Source organism: Sinocyclocheilus grahami, unplaced genomic scaffold (genome assembly GCF_001515645.1).
Source record: "Sinocyclocheilus grahami isolate Dianchi unplaced genomic scaffold, SAMN03320097.WGS_v1.1 scaffold252.1, whole genome shotgun sequence".
Lineage (NCBI taxonomy): Eukaryota > Metazoa > Chordata > Actinopteri > Cypriniformes > Cyprinidae > Sinocyclocheilus > Sinocyclocheilus grahami.
Genome location: NW_015505431.1, coordinates 1,010,366 through 1,031,968, shown reverse-complemented (window position 1 = coordinate 1,031,968; position 21,603 = coordinate 1,010,366). Strand labels below are relative to the sequence as shown.

General features: G+C 37.1%; 1 protein-coding gene across 1 annotated transcript in view; it reads right to left on the bottom strand.

The window, feature by feature from the left end:
• The window catches only part of LOC107598539 (ubiquitin carboxyl-terminal hydrolase 34-like), a 61,011-nt gene that overhangs the window by 2,325 nt on the left and 37,083 nt on the right, over nucleotides 1–21,603 (bottom strand). Inside the window, exons 48-86 of the mRNA XM_016289911.1 lie at nucleotides 20,850–21,010; nucleotides 20,300–20,604; nucleotides 18,052–18,215; nucleotides 17,445–17,510; nucleotides 17,211–17,357; nucleotides 17,080–17,136; nucleotides 16,896–16,973; nucleotides 15,826–15,920; nucleotides 15,579–15,751; nucleotides 15,340–15,490; nucleotides 15,157–15,235; nucleotides 14,125–14,178; nucleotides 13,757–13,852; nucleotides 13,610–13,674; nucleotides 13,245–13,320; nucleotides 13,073–13,120; nucleotides 12,877–12,942; nucleotides 12,483–12,563; nucleotides 12,244–12,329; nucleotides 11,943–12,111; nucleotides 11,584–11,658; nucleotides 11,344–11,495; nucleotides 10,971–11,124; nucleotides 10,299–10,343; nucleotides 10,112–10,216; nucleotides 9,824–9,971; nucleotides 8,357–8,661; nucleotides 7,542–7,871; nucleotides 6,232–6,389; nucleotides 6,067–6,145; nucleotides 5,855–5,981; nucleotides 3,469–3,576; nucleotides 3,271–3,375; nucleotides 3,057–3,181; nucleotides 2,853–2,976; nucleotides 2,682–2,761; nucleotides 2,147–2,287; nucleotides 1,882–2,028; nucleotides 1,636–1,792 (exon numbers count right to left, since the gene is read on the bottom strand). Coding sequence (XP_016145397.1) covers nucleotides 1,636–1,792; nucleotides 1,882–2,028; nucleotides 2,147–2,287; nucleotides 2,682–2,761; nucleotides 2,853–2,976; nucleotides 3,057–3,181; nucleotides 3,271–3,375; nucleotides 3,469–3,576; nucleotides 5,855–5,981; nucleotides 6,067–6,145; nucleotides 6,232–6,389; nucleotides 7,542–7,871; nucleotides 8,357–8,661; nucleotides 9,824–9,971; nucleotides 10,112–10,216; nucleotides 10,299–10,343; nucleotides 10,971–11,124; nucleotides 11,344–11,495; nucleotides 11,584–11,658; nucleotides 11,943–12,111; nucleotides 12,244–12,329; nucleotides 12,483–12,563; nucleotides 12,877–12,942; nucleotides 13,073–13,120; nucleotides 13,245–13,320; nucleotides 13,610–13,674; nucleotides 13,757–13,852; nucleotides 14,125–14,178; nucleotides 15,157–15,235; nucleotides 15,340–15,490; nucleotides 15,579–15,751; nucleotides 15,826–15,920; nucleotides 16,896–16,973; nucleotides 17,080–17,136; nucleotides 17,211–17,357; nucleotides 17,445–17,510; nucleotides 18,052–18,215; nucleotides 20,300–20,604; nucleotides 20,850–21,010 — 4,882 coding nt within the window. The remainder of the gene's footprint in view (nucleotides 1–1,635; nucleotides 1,793–1,881; nucleotides 2,029–2,146; nucleotides 2,288–2,681; nucleotides 2,762–2,852; nucleotides 2,977–3,056; nucleotides 3,182–3,270; nucleotides 3,376–3,468; nucleotides 3,577–5,854; nucleotides 5,982–6,066; nucleotides 6,146–6,231; nucleotides 6,390–7,541; nucleotides 7,872–8,356; nucleotides 8,662–9,823; nucleotides 9,972–10,111; nucleotides 10,217–10,298; nucleotides 10,344–10,970; nucleotides 11,125–11,343; nucleotides 11,496–11,583; nucleotides 11,659–11,942; nucleotides 12,112–12,243; nucleotides 12,330–12,482; nucleotides 12,564–12,876; nucleotides 12,943–13,072; nucleotides 13,121–13,244; nucleotides 13,321–13,609; nucleotides 13,675–13,756; nucleotides 13,853–14,124; nucleotides 14,179–15,156; nucleotides 15,236–15,339; nucleotides 15,491–15,578; nucleotides 15,752–15,825; nucleotides 15,921–16,895; nucleotides 16,974–17,079; nucleotides 17,137–17,210; nucleotides 17,358–17,444; nucleotides 17,511–18,051; nucleotides 18,216–20,299; nucleotides 20,605–20,849; nucleotides 21,011–21,603) is intronic.

The window sequence follows — 21,603 nt, the reverse complement described above, 5'->3', positions numbered from 1 at the left end:
TATATATATAGATGCACGTATTCGTATTGAACCGCTCGGTAAGAGGCTTTCGGTTCGGTACGCATTACAAACCGAATGATTTGTTGCGCTAATCCTATTACATTTGGAAAATAAAAGAGCTTAAAGTGTGTGAGTAATGTTCTCAGTGCCGCTGCACAAGGCAGTCCAAACGACGCAACAGACAACATGCTGTCTGCCCCGCGATAACCTCCCCTTGCTTCGGTGCGTCGAAAGACGATGATCTTGTATCGACGACAGCCAGAGATATCGTCAAAAACATCAATGTTTGGCAATATTAAGAGGATTTGGCATTTCCAATTAATGTAGGCATGTTACATTCTTATTAGGCCTATTAGTATTATGAAGTTACTTTTATTAAATTAAAATTAATTTGCCTTGCAATAATTACCACACAACTGACCCGCTGAGAGTATAACAAAAGATTAAGCTATTAACTCAGTTAAAATATTATAAATAAGGTCTTTTAAAAAAGGTCTATTATACAATGAATTATAGTCCTAATTAAAATATTAACACTGTAGTCATCAATAAAAATAAATGAAATAAAAAGCTTTTATTTCAAGCACCGACTTTCAAAAACAACCTGTTTAACACGAAATACGTCTCTTAACATTTTTTTTTCACTATGTACGGGCCACAAGAGAAATATTAAGGGAATAAATGAACAGTTAGCTATATACCATTATCAGCATATGTTGAAGTAGATTGGTGTACTGTGTATATTTATTATGCATATATAAATACACACACATGCATGTATATATAAGAAAAATAAGTTGTTTATATTTTGAATATATTTACATATAATATAAATTATATGAATATACTGTATATACATGTAAATATTTTTGAAATATATACCGTGTGTGTGTGTGTATTTATATATACATAATAAATATACACAGTACACACACATATATTATGTAAACAATAACTTATTATGGATGCGATTAATTGCGATTAATCGTTTGAAAACACTAATATATTTTAAATAATTCAAATTATATATATGATATGATATTTAATATAATTCAAAGTCATGGTGTACAAAAAAATGGTGTACCCCTATCTGTTACTATCATTTTTTTTCATTAATAAATAAATACAATAATTACTTTTATTTATTTTTAAATCATTTATTTTAAAATATGTAATGAATTTTTATATTTTATATTTTTAATTAAAGTGTTTTTGAGTACCCTGAAAAGCGCTTTATAAATACAAGTATCAATATTATTTACATTATTTGTTTAAAATGTACTTTTGGTAATTTGGAAGATGTTTAAGAAATCCTTTTTGTACCCCTAGCTGTTACTACCATTTTATAAATCAATTGCATAATAATAATAATACATTATTATTACTTTAAATAAAATAATTCAAAGCCATGAGGTACAAGAAATACCTTCTCCCTTTTTGTACTCATAGCTGTTGCTACCATTTTTTTTTTAAATAAATAAATTAAAATAACTTAAATTGCATTAATATTATTATCATTATTATTAATTAATTATATTAATTAATTACATTATTAATTAATAATATAATATATTTTTTAATAATTCAAAGCCATGCATGGCAGTGATCTAAGTGTATTTGAGCTTGTATTAACACCTCTGACTTTGCGTTCCTTGGCCTCCATCTCTAATGTGGCGTGGTGCTGCAGACACAGTCTGCATTTGGACAGCAGCTCCTGTAGAGCCGGGCCTAAAGCAGGGTCCAGCTGCTGAGGGGCATAAACCGACAGCACCAGCAGCAGCGCACGCAGATCCTTCAACAGAGAAAGAGAGAGAGAGAGCGAGACGGATGAATAAAGAGCGCTGGAGCGCTGGGTGAGACGTGAGGAGGAGCTGTACTGACTGCGTTCAGGAGGCTGCTGGTCTTGCTCATCTCTGCTCTCTGATTGGTCAGCTCAGGCTGCAGGCTGTGGTACTCGTTCAGTAGGTTGGTCACCAACACATTGACGAGATTCGAGCAGCTCTGGCCTGATAACACCTGCACCTGCACCTAAACACACAAACAAATCAAGTTTCAAAGTGCAAGAGAGTCGTGTAGTTACTTCAGAACTAGACAAGATTTACCCATGATTACAGTAAATCTGCTTGAGAAGTAGATGAGTATTTACTTTATGTAAGAAGCAGGTGAGATAGGAGTAGGCGATGTTGTTGTTGAGGAAGTTTCTCTCGTCCATCAGGATGCATTTCATGTATTCTCCAAATGCTGGATCCTCACACAACAGCTTCACACACGACTGAGCCATCGCACACTGACAGAGACCAGAAAACACACACACATCTGACTCTCACTTCTGATTGGATGACACGGCTTTGTTTTTATAGTCATGTCTCTGAAATATCTGCTGCTTAAACGCCACCTCTACTGTCTGCTATATTAGGCATCTATCTGAGATACAGAGATTTGTAATTAAAAATTGTACTGTAATGTAAAGACAGTTATGAGAGCAGTTTAAATACTGAATTAATTAATTAGTTATTCAATCAATTACATTTTAAATACTTTAAAACTATGCATGACAGTGATTTTACCGCAGTTTTAGGCATGCCACGTCTCATCAAGCTTAACTTGTGGTAAAGCATGACCTCTGACTTACTGCTTCATCATGTGTGTGTGTGTGTGAGAGATGACTGAGAAGATTTTACCTGAGACTGAGCGAGTTCTGTCCATAGTTTTGGAAAGAGAGCCAGGTGTAAAGGAAGTCCTTCATATGCTATCAACACACCTGCACACAGGTGAATAAACACCATTAGCACACACACACACACACACACACAGAGAGTCAATATGAGCTTTAGAGAGTGAAGCATCCTTACTGAGTTTCACCAGAGTCTCGGTGAACTTCTCACAGTTGATGGCGACTCGACAGAGCAGGTGAATGAACTGATGATACGACAGGAAGTAGTCCAACAACATCCTGTCATACACATCATCCTTACCCTACAGGAAACACAAAACGCACTCGATGAATAACTTAAGCTCAGCGTGCGACAGGAATCATGCATCGGTCTCATACACACCTTACTGGTCTCCACCATCGAGGGCAGCAGGCACATGTTGAGCTCCGGTCTGGGAGGACGAATGTTGTTCTTTCCGCCCATCAGCTTGATATTCTCTCTACAGGGCAGGTACGGGCCAAACGACACTGCAAACACACACAGACATTGTTACAGATCACGGTGATCATGATGATGATGATCAGTGCTGCAAGTATGCTCTTTCGGCGGGACTCACTGGGGATGTTGCTGTGGTGGTAGGTGCAGTGGTTGTGCTGCAGGAAGGGCACGAGCGTGTGCAGAAAGTCATGAGGACTCAAGAGCACCAGCTCCTTCAGCACATCTGAGAATAAACATGCACATTCAGATCACATTCATCTGCTGTTTCGGTTCATTTGAAGAGTGGTGTGTTTGTTTGGTGGATGTGGCGACTCACCCAGACAGGCGTTACGCAGCTCTGGTGGGCTGTAAGAGTTCAGCAGCGTCAGCAGCTTATGAGCGAAATCAATCCTCTCCTGCCACTGGATCAACGCCTGCTTCACATCTACAGATGGACACAAATCAGCAGTGATTGAGATTACAATGCACATACAAGTGCATTATGGAAAATGAGGTACTTCAGTACTAACTCTTTAGGAACGGTATGGTAATGAGTATTTTTGTACTGAACATTAAGGTGTATTATGGGTAATGAGTACTTCTGCATTGCATCAAGATGGCTTCTGTTCCAGCATTGTTAGCTTGCCATTGAAAATGGTCAACATGTGACTGAAATGTTTGCCTTGTTGCCTTGTTTTTTTCAGTAAATTGCCTGCATTGCTTTCGTCTCGCTTGTGATTTTTGAGTGTGCAGCATGTGCTTTTTTTAGTATTTTACTTAATGAGTACTTTTGCAATGCTTGTTAAGGTGCATTATGGGTAATGAGTACTTTTGCACTGCTTAAGGTGCATTGTGTGTAATGAGTACTTTTGCAATGCTTGTTAAGGTGCATTATGGGTAATGAGTACTTTTGCATTCCTTTTTAAGGTGCATTATGGGTAATGAGTACTTTTGCAATGCTTGTTAAGGTGCATTGTGGGTAATGAGTACTTTTGCATTGCTTCTTTAGGTGCATTATGGGTAATGAGTACTTTTTCATTGCTTCTTTAGGTGCATTATGGGTAATGAGTACTTTTGCAATCCTTGTTAACCCTTAAATGCATGAATGTTTCGCCAATCATTATTACATATTCAGGTTTTTAGCGACCCGGACCTATATCTCGCACGGTTGGATCTGTAACTGCTGCAATAGCAAAAAACTCTCTTGATATTTTAAGAACAATTACAGAAGAATAAAATAAAGCATATTTCGTTACCTTTTGAAACTTAAAAGGGTTCAATGTGAACAGATGATTTTACCATCGCTGTCATCGTCAGAGAGCACTTCCACAGTACATTCAGCATCTGGCTCAAATTCGCGATCTCAAACATATTCTCAAAACTATCGTTTTCAATGACTTCATATTAAATATTTTGATCACTGGCAGTTTATTCACCACATCACAGTGACATATATATTTCATTTCGTACAGTAATTGCGCTCCAGTAAAGCCATTCAAACCGGTTACATTTTTGCTGATGATATTCTTTTGTTTTATGCCTGCGGTAATTATGAGTGAAACATCACCTCATCATTGTGTATCAAACAGTGCCACCTCGAGGAATAAAGATACATTGCACATATTGAGTCATCAGATATGTAAATAAAGTTGTGCAGGAAAAATATACTTGCACATTTACATACCTCGGGTCTCTAGTGACCCTATACACTTTTTTACACAAAATTAATCAGAAAACAGGCACTCTTTTATATTTTATTATTTTTTTTGTTTTATTGTTTATAATGGATAGATTGAAGAATACTAAGAAAGTTGATGTCGAACTTTAAAAAATGAAGGAGGGAGAGGGTAGTGAATGATGTCCCGGGTTGCTAAAGACCCGAGGTATGCATTTAAGGGTTAAGGTGCATTATGGGTAATTGAATAGTTTTGCATTGCATGATATATTAAATAATGATAATGAAGTACTTGTGTTCCACATTTAGATCTATTATGGTAAATAAGTACGTTTGTAATTCATAAGGTGCATTATGGGATATTGGGAACTTTAGTATTGATTTTTCAGGTGAATTATGGGTAATGAGTACTTTCTTTTGTACTGCATGCTACACCAACGTCATCCACCCGGAACGGCTTACGCGTACAACAGTTAGCAGAAGCTAGAGATTACGGTTCATAAAATTTTAAATATGGATATTTTCTTACAAAAACGATTTTGCCTTTATTCACTCCCCAGAGCCATGTGAAGCACTTTCTATGGATGCGCTTTATTAGACTTCTTTTGGACTGTTGAACAAGGCTTGGAAGAGCCAGGACATTTTTTTATACAACTCCAATTGAATTTGTCTGAAAGAAGAAAGTACACCTAGGATGCCTTAAGGGCGAGTAAATCATGGGGTAATTTTAATCTTTGGGTAAACTAACCCTTTAATGGTAATGAGTACTTTTGTAATGCACATTAAGGTGCATTATGGGTAACAAGTAGTTTTGCATTGCATGGTAGGGTGCATTATGCATAATGAGTACTTGTATTGCAAGTGTAGGTGTATTACGGGTAACTGAGTAATTTTGTATTGTGTATGGTGCATTATGGATAACAGAGATTCTATATAGCATGCTATGGTCCATAAGTAATGAAGAACCCTGGAGTTATTTGTTTAATATGCATTATGGGTAATCATAAACATCAGTAAAGTGTGTGGTGTATTATGGGTTATGCACTACCTTTGCGCTGTAAGTAGGGCCGCATTGCCTTTAAAACAGACAGGAAAATAGACAGCAGCTCCACCAGATCACCAGTCACGTGACACGCAGTGGCCTCATGGTACATCATGTGCAGGGTGTTGAAGGACTGCAGTCAGAGAAATGTTTAATTCTATACAACAGTCCATTAAAATATGAAGATGAATGAAAAGAGTGAGTGAGAGTATGAATACCTCAGTCATGAGGATGAGTCCTCTGTTGAACACCACCAGCAGTCTGTCCTCATCGTTCTCCAGCAGTATACGGAAGGCACTGAGAGTACACAAAGAGATTAGTATGAATGAAAACGGCTCAATCTTGTAAAATACTCAACCAGACTTAATGGAGTGTGTGTGTACCTGATGAGAGTGGTCCAGCAGGAGCGCCCATCCAGACAGCGCAGGTAACAGCTGATGGTGGTCTTCTTGAACTGCTTCACGTCCTCCAGCTCTTCTTCTTTCATATCAGGCCTCTGAGCCACAAACAACTGCATCAGGTTAAACAACTCCTCCACCGCCTGCAGAGAAAGAAAAACAACACAGTGTTATTGACTTGAACTGAATTAAACTGAATAGTTGAGGCTTAAAACATTCATATTCCTTCAGACAGAAACACAGTGAGAAACAGGAGGCACTCGAAGCTTAAAACTCTGAAGACAAACAAAAAATGATCAGTGAACTCTCGGAAAATGTTGTTTATACATTTTACAGGTCAAACTAAATTTAGTATTATTATACGCAGTGCTTTATTTTATTTGAGATTTACAATTTTTGCAAACCTGTTATTAAAAGTTGGGACAAAATTTGAGCATTTATAAACACTGATTTGATTGAATTTTTATAGCAATAAACATTATTTAAACTATTTAAAATATAAAACAAATATTTAAACCAATATATAAAATAAAAAAGTAAGTAAATGTGTAATAAAAAAAGAATGATTCCCCAAGGACAAATTCAATTATTTAAAAGGGACACTAAAGACATTTATTATGCTAAAAAAAGATTCCTATTTAAAATAAATGCCGTTCTTTTGAGCTTTCTATTAATAATAAAAAGAGAAAAAAATCCAGAAAAAAGAAAACTGTTTTTACAAACTATTATGCAGCACAACTGTTTTCAACAGTTATTATTAATAAGAAATGTTTCTTGAGCACAAATCAGCATATTAGAATGATTTCTGAAGGATCGCATCACAGAAATAAATAACATTTTAAATTATATTAAAATAGAAAAGAGTTATTTCATATTTCACAACATGAAAGTTTTTTTTGCTGTATTTTTTATCAAATAAATGCAGCCTTGTCGAGCAGAAGAGACTGTCAAAAACGTAAAACAACAACATACTAACCCCAAACTTTTGAACGGTGCCAAAGTTACTGATAAACTATGCCATAAATTAAAGCTTTTTTTTTTTTTTTTTCAGGGCCCTAATTTTCTAAAAAACATTCCCTAAAATAAAGCTTTTTTTTTTTTTTTTTCAGGGCCCTAATTTTCTAAAAAACATTCCCTAAAATAAAGCTTTTTTTTTTTTTTTTTACAGTGCCATAGTTACTGATAAACTATGCCATAAATTAAAGAAAAAAACATGTTTGCTCATATGTCTTGTAATAACTTTGGTAACCGGTTCAGAAACTGCTAAAGTGAAGGACTGTAGGCACTGTACTCACCCCTGGGTACTGGCTGGCGTGGGGCGTGAGGTTTTTGAAGGCCCACTGTATGTTCTGGTGAGACGCCAGCTGGCGGGTGAAGGCGGGCGACTGCTCGCAGCACATGCGCAGGATGGCGTAGTATGCCGGAAGCATCCCGCGATTGAACAGCACCACCTCCTGATCGTCGTGATCGGCCAGGATGTAGTTGAAGGCGATGTTTTTAGTGACGACAGGGTTTTGGATGATGAGACGCACGTTCTCGCTGCAGTCCACGCAGACGTTATACCAGAAGGACAGAAGCGCTTGCTTGTTGTGATTTGTGGCGATGGCTGGCTCTGATAACTTAGGCTGTGAGATCGAGAGAGACACATGAGAGCTTCAAATGTGACCCTGGACCACAAAACCAGAGATTTATACATTATCTGAAAGCTGAATAGATAAGCTTTCCATTGATGTATGGTTTGTTAGGATAGGACAATATTTGGCCGAGATACAACTATTTGAAAATCTGGAATCTGAGGGTGCAAAAAAATCTAAATATTGAGAAAATCGCCTTTAAAGTTGTCCAAATGAAGTTCTTAGCAATGCATATTACTAATCAAAAAGTTTTGATACATTTACAGTAGGAAATTTACAAAATATCTTCATGGAACATGATCTTTACTTAATATCCTAATGATTTTTGGCATAAAAGAAAAATCTTGACCCATACAATGTATTTTTGGCTATTGCTACAAATATACCCCAGCGACTTAAGACTGGTTTTGTGGTCCAGGGTCACAAATATGCATCACATGAGCACCTAGACATGCTTTCATCTGCACGTGAAGTACCTGGAAGAGGTTCCAGAGGTCCATGAAGTAGCTGGAGAACATGAGCTTCTCGGTTTTGGAGATGAGGCAGTAGGTCATAAAGCTGAAGTACTGCACCAGTTTGGTGGTCCCGTGCACCGGCACGTCCACATAGAGCTTGGCCCGGCCCAGCAGGCCCAGCAGCAGATTGTAGACCTGGTGCAGAACCACGGTGGTGTCGGGACTCAGCGGGAGGTCCCGCGTGGGGATGTGAAGAGAGCGCGTGGAGCGGAACATCTGACGAAAGGAGTTGCTCGGGATGAGAGACACCAGCAGATACGCTGCCGCTGAGAGAGAAATGCATTACATATGTCACAAAATAATGTCAAATCTGACATTTTATCAAGCAATAATTGATTATTATAAAAATAAGACAAGCTATCCATTTTGCAGATGTTTGTGTGGATGCATAAAATGTTATTTAAGGAACATTCAGATATTTTTAAGCAGGTGTGTAATTCTTGATGGTCTTATAATGTGTATTCATATATACACTACTATTCTACTACTAAAAGTCTGGGGCAGAAACTAAAACCTGAAAAAAAAAAAACACATTTTAGTTACTTGGCTATAAAATATAAAAACTTAAATTACTATAATGAATATAACAAATACAGTACTAAATAAAATTCATACTATAATAAATAAAATTATTTTATTACAGCTAGTTGTAAAGGCAACAGTTCTCATTTTCGTTTAGCTTTAGTTGAAGTATTAAAATAACTAAAACAAACTTAAAACTATACAGTCATATTTGAAGGAAAAGAAACAAATACAAATGTCAACACGATAAAATTTCAAAAAGTTTAAAACTAAAAATGAAAACAGAAAATATAAATATAAACAAAAACTATAATAGTATATCAATAATTCTAAAATAATATTGGTTAAAGATTTTGTACTGTTTTTAAAATAATTCTCTTTTGCTCACCAAGGCTTTTTGATCAAAAATACAGTAAAAACAGTATTATGAAATATTATTAAAATTTAAAATAACAGTTTTAACTTTTAACTTGTAACATATTTTAAAATGCAATTTATTTCTGTGATCAAAGCTGAATTTTCAGCATCATTACTCCAGTCTTCAGTGTCACATGATCCTTCAGAAATCATGAAAATATGCTGACTTGCGGCTCAAGAAACATTTCTGATTATTAATAATATTAAAAACAGTTGTGCTGCTTCATATTTTTGTAGAAATGTGGATACATTTTTCAGGATTCTTTGATAAATAGAAAGTACAAAAAGAACAGCATTCATTTGAAATTGAAATCTTTTGTAATGTTATAAATGACTGTACTGTCACTTTTAATCCATTTAACTTGCTGAATAGAAGTAGTATACATTTATTTACATGTATTTTTACTATTCAAAATACATTTACAATTAAAATTCATTAACTTTTCATATATATATATATAATGTGTGTGTACTGGTGTGTATTCTCACATGTTCGGACTCGTGGGTAGTTGTGCGCCAGCAGAAACCTCTCCACCCAGTTCTCCATGTTCTGCAGGACCCAGCTGTGAGCCAGCTTATTACGCGGAGTCTGAACGGCTAACCAGTCCAAACACTGAGACGGGTTATACTCGATCACCTGACAGACAGAGATCAGACGCTCAGATCAGTGAGGCAGAGGCAGGTCTTCAACATAGACACAAGACTGATGTAAAGCACTGATCCAGGGGAGAAGTGAGAAAGCGAAAGAGTGATGGGACTGTGTGTGGACAGATTTACCTCCCAGATCCTCTGCAGGATGTAGGACGCAAACGAGGGCATTCCCGGAGGACCAGCAGCAAACTCCATCAGCATCGTCAGCAGCTTGAAGAACGGATTTGCCGCCTGTCAGACACACGCAAAATGTTAGTTAGGGTGTGTAAGAATAAAATACTAAAACAACAATAGTACTCAGAGCTGTTCTTACCTCTGGAGTCAGTTTAGCGATGGAGGTGAACAGCATTGACACGATCTATACCAGCAGAAGAACACAAACCATAAGACCTTATGTAACAGATTGATACAATTGTTTGCATGTATAGATATACTTTAAGGAAAAAGACTGTCTCAAGAACTAAGCTACACTACTGTTCAAACATTTGGGGTCAACAAGATTTTTTTTAAAGAAATTCAGCAAGGATGCATTAAATTGATCAAGAATGACAGTAAAGACATTTATAATGTCACAAAAGATTTATATTTAGAATAAATGCATCGATACATTTATAATAATCAGAAATGTTTCCTAAACAGCAAATCAGCATATTAGAATGATTTCTGAAGGATCATGTGACACTGAAGACTGGAGTAGTGATGCTGAAAATTCAGCTTTGATCACAGCAATAAATTATATTTTACAATATACTCAAAAAGAAAACAGCTGTTTTAAATTGTAATTTCTCAATATTTTTTTTCTCTTTTTACTGTATTTTTGATCAAATAAATGCAGCCTCGGTGAGCAGAAGAAACTTTCAAAAGCAAATGTCTGAATGCTAAGAAGTAGGGTTTATGTTACAAACATTTAGCTGTTACAATTAGCTTTCTATAAAAACACGAAGTGTGTGGTATGTCAGAACGGTAAGCGTTCTGGAGATCTTACGTGTTCTGCCAGGCGGTTGTTGTATCTGCAGAGGCTGAAGATGAGATTGCAAGTCTGTCTGATGTTGATGCTGTCTCGGATGTGTTGGAACAGGAAGGGGAAACCTTTTCCTCCGGTCAGCGCGGCCATGTCACTCTGAGACAGAGTCAAGTGTCTATAGACAGAGACAGATGGTCAGAGATTACTACTCTATTGCAGTAAAAATGGCCGATGGGGCAACTCTGTTTGGTGACGCTTCTGAAATTACTTTCAACATCTTTAACAGCCCTAAAATAGGTTTCATTTTCTTTGAAAATTCAAAGGTGAAATATGATCCATTTGGGGTGAAATATGATATGCTTTGTGAGCTTAAACCCAATTCTTCAGTGTGCACCTCTCAGATCTGGACTGCTCCACCAGCAGAGCTATGAGAGCAATCATCTTCTCCAGAGCGGCCGGCCTGTACTTCTCCTCCGCCAGTGAGAGGATGTCCTCCTCTTCATCCTCCTCACCCTCCTCCTCCTCAGATAACACCTCCACCTGAGGCTGAGAGACAGAGAGATGGACGTTATGATCTGAGATCAGGAAAATCCTGAATCAGAGAAGATCCAAGCCTTGATGAGACGCCACTCACATTTTCAGGTCCTTTAGTGCCTATGTAGAAATGCACCATTATAGAAATGGCTTGCAAAGATAAGAGGAACTGACTCTGTGAAGACAAAAAGAAAAGAAAAATATTAAAAGAAGAAAAAGAATATACATTAAAAATTGTCAAATTTTTAATAAATAAATAATAAACAAATAACTAAGTGAAATAAGTAAATAAATGCATGCATACATAAATTAAATAAGTAAATACATAAGTTAAATAAATAAAATAAGTAAAATTAAATAAAACAAAAAGTAAAATAAATAAATAGAAATAAGTAAAATAAGTAGGTAGATGAATAAAGTAAAAACAAATAAGTGCTTAAATAAATAAATAGTCGTTACCTCCTCTTCTCCCATTTTGGCAAACTCGTATAGAAAGGCAAAGTATTCGGTCAGATGTTTGCTGTGCGGCTTCACTCCGTGCTCCATGATTGACAGCAGCGTTTTGACGAACCGCGTCACACAGGAGCGGCTGCCGATGTCCTCCACCGGCCCGTCCATATCATCAGATCTGCAGGCAGACCAACAGAAATGAGAACTTTTCTAGAAGAATTTCGCAGGATCACAGCATATGTGTTTGCAGATATGAGGACAGGATGGTTATCTGGCATCAGAGGAAGACAAAAAGGGACGCATCACACACCCATCCTCCATGCCCGGCTGCAGGTACAGGTGAGCGTGGACCGGTCTGAGGCGCTGGATCACGTGAATACACAACCTCTGAAACATCTGGAACATCACAGCAGCACATTCAGAAGCACATTAACTATTTTTTTCAATGCAAATGTTTTCTTATAGAGGAAGGGTGTGGGTTTGTCTGTTAATAAAGATAATCTTCATTTAAGGAAAATCTTTAAATAAAGGTGTTTATGTGACACTCACCTGACGTACAATCTGATTGGGACACTTGATGAGAATCTGCATTGGCCACCAGTTATCATCTGCCATCTGATCCAAAAACCACTGCGCACACAAAGACACAGACACACTGATCTCCAAAACAGCATTATCCAACAACACTGCTGATATCATCAACTCTCTCCATTCATTTGCCTCAAAAGTTATTTGACAGAGCAGAAGATCCAGGGAAACAAGAAGCTGCATGTAAAGTGTGAGTGTGTGTCCCTTGTGGAGGTATTTTTTGGTCCCCATGAAGGAAACAGCTTATAAATCGAACAAAGTTTTAGGGGTAGGGGTTTTATACTTGTTTGTACAGTATAAAAACCGCTACATCTATGGAATGTTCCCATAAAACATGGAAACTAGTGTGTGTTACCTCGCAGGCAGCTTGGCTATTGTTAAACTGTTTGGTCAAGAGTTCAATCCACTGCAGCATTGTGGGCTGAGAGAAAAAAAAGAATGAAATGTTAACTTACAATTACACTACAGATATATTGAACACTACAGAAAATGTCATCAGGACTCTCCGGTAAATTACAATAGAAGAACAACAGAAAAAAAGTCCATCTCACCTTTTCTTTGGAGTGGATGAATGTCTCCAGAACAAACGATGTGCTGAGCTGTGAGCGAAAGAGTGGAAAACGACTCAAATTATGAACCTCCCTATTTCCCCGTGGACAGTAACTCATCTGAAAGCTGCCACTTCATCAGTTAGTGTGGTGCTGTTCATGTGGCCAGACTCACCTTAGCCGTCATGAGCGACACGGATTTAGGATCCGCTAAAGTGCTGGGAATACTGCTGCACAGCTGCCACATAAAACTACAGAGAAACAACAAAAGAAAAGAATGAAAAAGAACAGAGAAGAGAATGAGAGGACAGATCATAGAAATATATTTTGAAATAAAATTAGTTTTACATTGACAAATAAAATAAAAGTAAAGAAGGAGAACAGAAAATAAGACAAAATAACAGAGAGAGTAGAATGAGGAGAGAAAAATTACATAGACATATTATATATCACCATACATAACTAGAAATGATGAATAAAAAAAGAATTAAAGAGTTATCAAAGACATCCTTGTACATAGGTTTGTGACTGTTCTCTTACCCGAAGTATGTGTGTTCAAAGATGTTCTTGTCCTGGAGAAACTGCATGTTGTCGTGCCAGATCCACTACGAGAGAGACAGAGAGAGATGAAGCGTCAGTGAAATGCTCAGAAGTGTGCAGTGAAGACTGACGGTGAGAGGTCTGTACCTCCAGAAGATCAGGAGAAATGTCAAAGTTCAAGTCCTTCTCATTCTCTTCCTCCACCTCCACTCTCTTATAGAACAGCATGTAGGCACTGTGGGTCTGAAAGACAGACACATCACACGTTACTTTCGTTATTTCTGAGGATTTCAAAATCTCAAGCAAGACTTATTTCAATAATAATAATTATATTTTCAATATATAAATACCAAATTACATAAAATATTAATGTACAAAAAATTCATGACTTTTACTATAATTACAAATCATATGTAAAATAAAAATGATGATAATAATAATCAATATCAAATTATATTTATATTATTATTCTGTTGTTTTATAATAATTATCATTGTTATTATCGCAAAACCAACCTTTTCAAAGGAGAAATCCATGAACTTATCTGTGACAGAGTCGTATGTTTTTGTCTAAAATGAGACAAGCATTTTTTAATTAAAACAACATTAACAAGATTTGATTTATATTAGTTTATCCTCATACCTGCAAACTCTCAAGAGGTCAAAAAGGTGACATAGTTCTGATTATGACTCTTATCAAGGGGTCTGGGGGCATCCCCCCATAAGAACATTTTTGAGAATTTATCAAGTAAATGAAGTGTTCTGGTGCACTCTGACAACAAAATAAAGGAAAAAGACAACATACGCTTCAAGTAAAAAAAAAAGCACATTTATACCACAAACTTTTTGGACAGTGCACCTCTGTTGTCATCGGTGTTCATACTTCTCTTTGTGAGCAGTGGAGTAATTTATTTTTGCAAATTTTAATGTTCGCATTAGAGTGCGCATACTATCAAGAAACTCCATCTTTTCACTGCAGAGGAAACAGAAGCTGCATCTGAAGTGGCATTAGAAATGCCATAAATACATTTACACAACAAAATTTTAAATGCATAAATAATTTTATAAGATTAATGTTTTAAATATTTTTGAACATACAAGTTAAAAAAGTTGGGAAAAATCCAATACTTTTAAATATAAAACCAAACCACCAATACATGACGGTAAATGACTGTTTTAATGAGCGAGTCATTAGTCATTTATTCAAACGGCTGATTCATTCAAAAACGAGGCAAGTGACTACTGTCTTTATAAATGGGTTACGGAGTCATTGACTCACTTGATTTGTTCAAAAACGTGGATTCATTCAGTATCGAAAGACCGCTGTGTTGCTCGGAGACACAAAACAGTTCTGCTTGTGGCTTTGATTGAAACTTTGTCAGTGAACTTGAGTAAAAACAGTCAATATTGGATCTAGACGATTCATATAAATTACCTATTTTGATTCAAAATGGCGAATTTCGCCGAAAAGTGACTAGTTTGCAGGCATGTATCCCTAAACGTTTATTGGAGGACTTGATCTGGTGGCAAAAATATCAAAAAACCTACTGTCATCTCTCCACCAAAACACTCTGAGGCCAGCTGGGCCGAATCAAACGGCTTCACCTCAGCGTCGTTAAACAGATACCTGCAACAGGAAATGACATCACAAACACATACGATGGTCAGTTATCAATACCAAACTCTGGGCTGAAATGGTTCAGCAGCCGTAAATGCAGTGTGAATGCTCACCATTTGTTATTGCGGTAAGCGTGAGGGTTGACGATGTCCCTGATGAAGCTGTAATAATGGCCGCCGTCCGCCGTGCCCGTGTGCACCGTCACTCCGATGAGGTCATACTCGTAACTCTCAGCCACTTTGGCATCACTGTCGTCACGGAAACCTGCATATGAGATCACGATTAGCTGACCGGAGAAGACAAATGTGATTTAAAAAGAGTTTCAGCAAAAAAATAAATAAAATCGCTCTACCTTCCTTCCTGTCTCCTTTGGCCATGAGGAAGTCCTCGGTGTACGGCGTCATGTCGAGCCGCAGCGGGAAAGAAAAGTGCGTGTTTACTTTTTCCTTCATCATGGTCACCATGTTGAACGTGTAGCGCATGGTGTTAAAGCTCAAGATCCGCGGGAGCTTCTTAAAACAAGCCCTGAGAGACAGAAAGAGACGTCAAAAAATACTGAAAGATTCCAGCTCTCAGAGAAGGAAAAGAGCAAACCATACCGTTTTTCAGCGCGGACTTTCTTCCCACACTGAGAGCAGGTGTACATGTTATCGCCCTCCAGAGTGTCCTTAATGGTCACCTCGTCCAGAGACTCCTGAAACACAGAGACAGACACAGAGGATGTTTTTATATTAGTTTTGAGGGTTGATGTTGTGTGACAGTGGTGGTTTCCGTAACTCAATTGGGGGAAATAAAAGGACTTGAAATGCTCTGTTCATCTCCTTGACTTATTACTGATATAACCAACAGGATAACCCTGTCACATTACTTAACAGATGATATATGAGCAGTAAATCAGCATATTAGTATGATTTCTGAAGGATCATGTGACACTGAAGACTGGAGTAATGATGCTGAAAATTCAGCTTTGATCACAGGAATAAATTACATTCTACAATATATTCAAACAGAAAACAAATTAAGGCATTTTTTGATATAATGGCTTAATCTCATTCAATCTCTGTAATATAATCTCACATTACGAGCGTAATATAACGTTATTTTCTTTTTGTCAACAAGGTACAAACATAAATGGTCTTGAGCAGTATTTCATTATGTTTTATACTTATTTTGGCCTCTTCAATCTCTGTCATGAGAAAAAGTGACAGTGATCAATTTTTTTTGCAGACAAAATACTTGCAGATAAAGAAACTGACAGTAAATATTGCGTGCATTATTTACAGTCAAGGCTATTATTAGCCATTTTTCCACCCAAAACATGTTGATTGTAAAAATGTTTTTCAAAAGATTATGGATTACTAATATTTTTTTTTTCCAATTACAATGCAAGATTTATTAAAAGACATAAAAACAGAGCAATGCTACTGAAGTTACTCAGTAAACAATTCAAATATTAACTTAAATTGAAAGTGCTTTAGCATTAGTAATTACAAATAGCTATCGGTACTTTAAAACCCTCCATAACATCATAAAATCTGCCATTGAAAAGCCAGTATTTAGTAGTTGATCCTTTAAATCCTGTTACTTTGTGTGACCTGTACACAGAGCATTAAGCTTCCTTCTGATGAGTTTATGTGTGTGTGTGTGTGTGTAAATGAGAAACACTCACATAGATGTTCTTCATATCAGCCACCTGGCATCTGACGGTGTAAAACTCCTCAGCCGTCTGACTCACGTGATCACAGTCCTACACACACACACACAGATATCCAATCAAACACTCCTCCACGATCTCTCTCTTTCAGAAAAGACATTGCACACAAGAGCTGCAGATTCAAACAGCTCAGTCTTACCAGTGAAACCACATTGTTGGTGATGACGCCTCCAAACAGCGTTTTGACTGTGTTTTTCTGAAACGACAAAGCAGCATTACACATCTATGACTATTTCACGAAGCACTTTCAAAGCTGTTTTGATGTCGTACCAGGTCCTGAGACATCTCCTCTATCTTGGTGATGAGGTCTGTGAAGAACTCGGTCATGTCTTTCTGCTCTCCTGTGTTCAGAGGCTGTTTGTCCATCGTGTAGGTCTTACAGAATGGACGAGGGTTGTACGCCTTCCTCTCGCTCTCCTGCACATTAACACCGGAGAAGAAATTCAAATCGCATCACATCTGCAGTCATGAGAGGGCATCACATGATTTGATAAAGTAACGTACCATTAGATAAGTGAACATCTTCTGCAGCTCCAGCAATGTGGTCTTATGCTTAATGTCCTCTGAATACTGAATATAAAACACAGACATAAACACATATTACTATAATACATAAATCCAACAACATCCTGAAGCATTTGAAACTAAACAATGGCGTCTGTGTGTTATTAAACAATAAGATGGTTGACTGATGGTAACGCATGGCCTGTTATGTATTAGTGCATTTATGACATGACAGCATAGTTATGCTTTTATGCAGCGAGGATGTATTAAATTGATCAAAAGAGGCAGTAAAGACATTTATAATATTACAAAAGATTTTTATTTCAAATAAATGCCATTCTTTTGAACTCTGTATTCATTAGAAAATCCTGAAATTAAATCTATCACAGTTTTATGGAAAAATATTAAGTTATTTCAACTGATAATAATCAGAAATGTTTCTTGAGCAGCAAATCAGCATATTATACTGATTTCTGAAGGATCATGTGACACTGAAGACTGGAGTAATGATGCTGAAAATACAGCTTTGATCACAGAAATAAATGACATTTTATCCTATATTACAAACAGAAAAGAACAGGTCTGACTGTCAGTTTTATAAACTCACTTTAGCGGTAAAGACGGCCTGTCTGGCCTCTGGGATCATGTAGAGCTGCTGGATGGTGGAGGCTAGGTAACACGTGGCGCCCAGGTTAGTCAATCCCACAAAACGACACTCGGCTCGGACATCATCATGGGGCCAGTAATCCCATTTATATGGCGCATGAGATGCTAAAAACAAACAAACAAAGCTCAAACCAAGGCGCTTGTGTACATACATAAGAATGGATTTTCTGTGTTGCTATTGTTTAAAGAAATTAAACTATTAAAATTGTTTTCGTTAATTGAAATTAGGCTGAAATAAATATAATATAATATACAAGTAATGAAAAGTAAATAATATAAGTAATGAAAATTAGAAGTTTTGCCTTGGCAACTAAAATAAAATAAGTTTAAATTGAAGTACTAAAATTACAACAACAAAAAAAAAATTTAAATTTAAAATAATAAATATTTAAAAACAATAAAATTAATAAAAATGTTATGTCAATTTTGTGTGTTTTTTTATTCGTGTGAGATATAAAAGCATAGCGAAACTTCCTTTATAAAACGGAAGGTTCTGGTCCTTGATTCTGATTGGTTGAGCCATGTTCGAAGCCGTTGTAAATTACACTACGAACACACACCTTTATTTACTTCTGTGTGTTTCTCGGCAACCACTTTGTTGCAACCACAACTGTTTCTGAGGAACTACATTGTTTGGTGGAAGAATACTGTTTTTATTAATATCATTACACTTTATTTGCTCCGTTTTATTCTGTGAAACCTTACTACGTATAACCGTTTTATAAAAGCAATAAGCCCCGTGAAGCCGTGGTTTACAGTGAATTGATAACAGCTAAGGGGGGTTTAGGCACTCCTAACAACACCCCTTAGCTGTTATAAATTCACTGTAAACCACGGCTTCTTGGGGCTTATTGCTTTATAAATCAATTTATGAGGACAGCCTTGCTAATAATTAAGATGATTTAGTTTCTAATATTGTCTAGATCTAAATAAGGGTTAGGATTAAAAAAAATAAACTAACACTTAACAATAACCTCTCTTAGTTAACCTTAGTTGATGCATTAACTACGAGCAACACATTTGTTACAGTATTTATGAAACTTTGTTAATGTTAGTTAATAAAAATACACCCGTTTCTTGTTAGTTCAATGCATTAGTACATGTTGAAAGTAACATTAACTGTGAATAATTAATGCTTTAGAGGAATTTTTCAATGTTAGCTAAAGTACTTTAAGGTTAACTAAGGACGTTTATTGTATTAAAGGTGACATATCATGAAAATCTGACATTTCCAGTGCTATAGTGCTATAATCAGGTCCCCGGTGCATCTACCAACCAAGGAAGCGTGAAAAAGATGAACCCAGTAACTTTGTTTTGGTAAGCCTTTTTCTGCAAGCGTCTGAGAAAACGAGTGCGCTTTGACGTGGCAAAGGGATCTCATTATAATATTACCGCCCCTTAATCTGTACGTTTACACCAACGGCACCATCATTTTGATTTCACAAGCGACAACTGTGTACTAGTTCTAATGCCATGGTGAAAGTTCGAGCAAAACATGCTAACTGTTCTGTCTTTGGCTGCACAGACGAGCACAGAACACTGATTAGAGTCCCAGCCTCAGAGGAGACAACAGAGCAGAGGAATTATTTATTTATTGACTGTATATTGCTGCTGCCACACAGATTAGTTTACCAGCTGTTTACCTTCACAGACATAACCGACTGTTTTTGTAACTCATGTGTTTTTAACATTAACTTGTGTGTGAATGAGAACTTAGTTTAGTACTCGCATGCTGTGACAGCCGCTTTCTGTGCGTGTGCTTCTCAGAAAACCGTATATCAGAAGTTTAAACTCATATGGTTTAAAACGCATGATTTCAGCGCGATAAACATGATAATCAGAACCAAAACAGATGTTTTTAGCAGGTACGAGCTGTAATGGCGCAGCTCTATTCTTGAAAAGGGGGCGGGGAGCAGCAGCTCATTTGCATTTAAAGAGACAGGCCCGAAAAACAGCGTGTTTCTGCTTCCACTCAAAATAGGCATTTTCAAAATGATATAATAAATGATCTGTGGAGTATTTTGAGCTGAAATTTCACAGACACATTCTGGGGACACCAGAGACTTATTACATATTGTAAAAAGGGGCATAATACGTCTCCTTTAACTCATCCGCCTAATTTAAAAGCAACAGAAGTCAGAGATGTCCACAGGAAACTACTGCAATACACTCACGGTTGTGGCGCTCACCCTGCATGTGCTGCGACATGACCCAGTTGTGCAGCAGTCTGTAGTTCTCCACCGAACCCTTGACCACCTCCACCAGCAGGTCGTAGGCTGCGGCGCGGGCCGCGGGACTCTTGCATTTGGGCTGCTGTCGGTCCTTCAGGCTGGGCAGCAGGAACAGCAGGTCATACGTGTCCCTGAGGAACTCCTGACCCTCCCGAGAAAACTTAAAGGGAGGCTTGTGCTTCAGGACGCTGGTGGCGAGACGCAGGAGACCCGTCAGACCGTCGTCCTCGATCGCCCCGTCCTGCTGGTCCAAAATCTCACGACTGCAAGTAGAAATATAACAACAGCATGCTCAAAGCTCAGTGGTTTCACAGTATTCACAAAGATAAATGATGCATTTTTGCTCAATTACTTTCTAGTAGCATAATGTTACCAGTGACTTTCCATTAAAATGTCACTCTAGTCTAACTAATAAAGTTTGTTTGCTCGTGGTTGTGCTCTGAAGCTGTAAGTTACGGGTTCAGAAGGAAACTGATGCAGTATCCCTAGCAAAAGGAGCATGTTTGACCTGCGGATGCAGTCGGCGAGGTGTCGCGCAAGAGCGTCCAGGTCCAGCAGGGTGGTCTGACTAGTGTCTTTCACATGGATGTTGTCGATGAGCTTACAGAGCAGCCAGAAATACTCCTTACAGCCGGTGCGAAACATGGCCTCCTCCTCAAAATCCTCCACCTGCGAAACGACACACACACATTTACACTCATTTAAAGGAATTGTGCACCCAAAAAATAAAATGGGTAAATAACACTGAGCCAGCACTTAAGAAGAGTTGTTATCATTAACTAAAACTAAACTAAATCTATAAAAAAGAAATTTGTGTTCACTGATATAAAGCTGAAATAGAATTAAAATATTAGAAATATAACCCTGGTTTCACAGACAAGGCTTAAGGCTAGTCCCAGACTAAAATGCATGTTTGAGCTGTCTCAACTGAAAATATCTTGCTCTTACATATCTTAAAATGTCAGTGCCATCGTTCTGTCTCAAGATGCACACCTCAAACGTTTTTTTTAAACGCATTTTTATTAAAGCTGCTTAAATATCTTAATTGAACTAAGGCCTAGTCCTGGCTTAAGCTAAGCCCCATCTGTGAAACCGAGCCATAATGTAATTTAATTTGTATTATTTATTTTATTTTAATTTACATTTAAATTATAACAAGAAAAATTTTAATTTGCAACTAAAATAAAAGTAATAAAACATATAAATGTTTAAGTACTAAAACATTACTAACTGAAATAAAATTAAAACTGAAAAAAAAATAA